Source organism: Aulonocara sp. 'chitande type north' Nkhata Bay, linkage group LG7 (genome assembly GCF_057382095.1).
Source record: "Aulonocara sp. 'chitande type north' Nkhata Bay isolate Kocher_YH1m ecotype deep benthic linkage group LG7, A_spYH_male_GT1.1, whole genome shotgun sequence".
NCBI lineage: Eukaryota > Metazoa > Chordata > Actinopteri > Cichliformes > Cichlidae > Aulonocara > Aulonocara sp. 'chitande type north' Nkhata Bay.
The window spans coordinates 46,409,206-46,413,015 of record NC_141350.1 but is presented as its reverse complement, the minus strand read 5'-3'; the positions used below and the strand labels follow the sequence as shown (position 1 = coordinate 46,413,015).

The following is a 3,810-nucleotide window of genomic DNA, read 5'->3' as shown; positions in this document are numbered from 1 at the left end:
TTTAGTCTAATTTGAGGTTTTACCTTAAATAAGTGTTTGTGTTTTTATCTGAAGAGCATGTAAATATCTGGTTTCAACTGTATATTTGATGATGTTGGTTTTGGTTTGATTGTCAGCACAAAGAGGGAGAGAGAGGGTGAGAGAGGGAGATGGAGAGGAGAATGAGGACAGAAGAGAAATGGAACAAGAACCAGGTGAGACGTTAGTCAAATGGTTGTTTGCCAAAACATCAGAACACATATCTAGTACCTAGTGTATCTTTTTAGGTTTGTTATTTTTCAAATTCTATATTTATTAAGTTATGCAAACTTATTTGCACCACAAGGCTAATTAGTTATATAAACTTTTCTGAATCTAAATAGAGTACTTTGGTAGAATTAAAAATAATATGGCACAAACTTGTGACTCACAAAGACAAATACAGAGGGATCATTAATTAGTAAAGATTCTCTTTCTGATCATTCAGAGAGGTCAGGGGAAATCAGGAAAGCAAGAGAAAACCAAAACACAACAGCATCACAGCAGGAAGCAGCAGGTGGATCGTTAAGGACAGCTGAAGGAGGTTTACTGGAAGGAACTCTAGAAAGTGGTCCAAGACAAAATGTCCTCCCACAATATCCGCTGAGCCAGTTTGGAGGCCAGCAGAGGGCGTTTAACAAGAGTTGGTTTGAACAGTTTACATGGCTGGAGTATTCTGTTGTGAGGAACTTGGCTTTCTGTTTTTCATGTCGCATTTTTGGGAAGCAGAATACTTTAAAAAAAGATGGCCTCAGTCATTCAGGGTTCTGCAATTGGAAGAGGGCTTTAAATGCCTTTAGGGAGCACGAAAAGAGTTCCAGCCATTCGTCTTCTATGATCTGCTGGCACAGCTTTAAGACCACAAAAAACCAAGGTGACGTTGTTGAGCAACTTAGATCAGCAAGCGCAGCAGAGATTTCAGAGAGACGACAATATCTCCACAGGATCTTAGCTGTAACAAGTTTCCTTGGAAAACAAGGAATACCATTCCGTGGCCACGATGAGCAGGAATCCACCAGTCATAATCAAGGGAACTTCCTTGAGTGCATGAAGCTGCTGAAAACATTTGATCCATTTTTGAAAAATTACAGTCCTGTCTCACATGCTACCTATCTGACTCATTTTTCACAAAATGAGATGATAATCAGTATTTCACATGAAATAACTGGAAATATAGTTAAAGAGATGAAGAAAGCTAAGATGTACTCTGTTATGGCTGATGAGGCTAGAGATGGGCACACGGAACAGCTTGCAGTGTGTGTACGTTTTGTGTCATGTAAAGGCCATGTCAAAGAATGTTTTCTTGGTCTACGGAAACTAGAAAGGTTTGGTGCACAGTGCATTACAGACACTATTGAGGAGCTGTTGCAGTATCACACGCTCAGTGACTTACTTTGTGTTGCTCAATCCTATGATGGGGCATCTGTTATGAGTGGTGCTGTGGGTGGTGTGCAGTCCCGTTTCAGACAGAGACACCCTGAAGCAGTATATGTGCACTGCTATGCACATGAGCTCAACCTTGTCCTTTGCCATACATGCAAGGCTATTCCAGCTGCTTCTGACTTCTTTGGACTTTTGGAAAATGTCTACACATTTTTTAACACCTCCCTGGTAAACCACACAAAGTTTAAGGAACTGCAAAAGGACCTTGGACTGTTTGCATCTGAGCTTGTTCAGCTCTCTAACACAAGATGGGCCTGCCAAGTAAATTCCATCAAAGCCCTTCTCAACAACATTTCTGCAGTTTTAGCAACTCTCGAAGCCACAAACACTCCTATTGCTAAAGGGATCTTGTCCAAGCTTTCAAAACCCAAGACTGTGTACATGTTAATCATGTTCTCACAGCTGCTTGGGATCACCGAAGGCCTGCACCGCTACCTGCAGGGAGAAAGGCTAGACATGGGCAAAGCTGTGGAGTACAAGATGTCGGTAGTTGATACACTAAGTAAATTGCGCACAGAGGCTGCTACTGAGGAAATATTTGAGAAGGCCATGGACATCTGTGGAAGCTACAACATCCAGATTCCTCAGGGGGCACGACACAAACAGAAAAGACTTGAAGGATTTGTACTTGAGTCCAGCTGTGGTGCAACACCAAATCTCACAAGCTCAGCAGAGTTTAGGTACGAGATATTCTTTCCTTGTTTGGACCGAATGTTGCAGGAGCTAGCAGACAGATTTTCTGGGGCAGGACAGAAAATAATGGAGGGCATTCAGGCATGCAATCCATCCTCCTCAACATTCCTTTCCGAAGGTGCCTTAAAACCCATTGTGGCACACTACCATGTGATGATAAAGCCTGAAGAACTTGTTGTGGCAAAAAACTTCATGAAAAGAAAAATGGAAAAAGAGGACATTTGCGACATCACAACTGCCTTCCACTTGCTTGACGAGGACATGTTCCCAACTCTGAAGGTCATCTTTAGAATTGCACTAACCATTCCTGTCAGTAGCTGCAGCTGTGAGCGCTCTTTTAGTGCCTTGCGTCATCTCCACATGTGGCTAAGGAGAACCATGGGACAAGAGAGGCTGAATGATTTGGCCATATTATCTATTGAAAAGGAGTACTTGGATAATGTTGACCCTGAAAATGTCATTGATAGGTTTGCAAAACTCAAGCCTCGAAGATACAATCTCATGTTACCACAATAAAGAGGTGTTGTCAGTGTAGTGCAGATCTGTGATGATTTTCAGTGCTACTGTCATCTAGTTTTGATTTTGGTTCTTTGTTGGTTAAGTCCTAACGGGCAGGGATAGCTCAGTAGGTAGAGTGGTGGCCCCATGATCGGAAGGTCGGGGGTTCGACTCCACTGAACGGCTACCCTGAGGTACCCCTGAGCAAGGTACCGTCCCTACACACTGCTCCCCGGGCGCTGCACTGGTGGCTGCCCACTGCTTCACTGGGTGAATGGGTTAAATGCAGAGGAACTATTTCCCTATGGGGACTAACACGCACACTTTACTTTACTTTACTAAAGTAGTCCTGTTTTCATTCCGGATCAGTTCTGGGTGTGGTTGAAATGGGGTTTAGTCCCCGTATCTTGAAACAGCCCTAATTTTGTTCTGCCTTGCTGTTTAAGTAAAAAACTGTTTTTAAGCTACATATGTGATATTTTTTTTCTCATATTAAGTTTTTTTTTTTCTTTAAAGCTTACAACACAGCCTAATAAATCTTCAACTTCATAGCAGGTTTTTTTGTCATTTCCAACCCCCCGCGCACGTATTACCCTTTAGGGCTAAGCCCCGGGTGTATACAATGTCTGGCTCCGCCTCTGCTCTTACCCTCTCTCTCTCTCTCTCTCTCTCGCACTTTTTTTCCGCTTCACTCTGCATGCGAGCCTTGTGCTTGCGCTGGGAGGAGGGGGGAGGGGCGGTAGTTACAGTCGCAGTAGCACAGGAATAGAGCAGGAGGGAGAGACAGAGAAAGAGAGCCAGGGACAAAAACGTCACATTAGAAAGGTATAGTGATCATCCACAACTATTTTCAATTGCAGATGATAAAGGATTCAGAACGTTTATTCATGCAGGCCCATGACAGAGAATGTGCATGTTCTTTTTGTTTTCATATTTTAATTTATATTTAATTGTGTTGTGATTTGAAGTGTTTTGTGTTGTTTCACTTTAAATTTGTTTAAAAGGAAAAAGCTGAAAGCTAAATGGTTAAAAGTTGAAATGTGAATAGTTGGTTTTTGTATTATATTATTTATTTATTTATTAGATTTTATGTGGAGTGAATAAATAAAAGTATATTTACGGTGGCTCCTAGAGACAAAGCACGTGCAAACATCAAAA

General features: G+C 42.0%; 1 protein-coding gene across 1 annotated transcript; it reads left to right on the top strand.

Moving 5' to 3' along the window:
- The first annotated feature begins 1,230 nt into the window (after positions 1 to 1,230).
- LOC147325986 (zinc finger MYM-type protein 1-like) lies at positions 1,231 to 2,670 on the top strand. Its single transcript, XM_086302561.1, has one exon. The coding sequence runs from the start codon at positions 1,231 to 1,233 to the stop codon at positions 2,668 to 2,670; it is 1,440 nt and encodes a 479-aa protein (XP_086158687.1).
- The last annotated feature ends 1,140 nt before the right edge of the window (positions 2,671 to 3,810 follow it).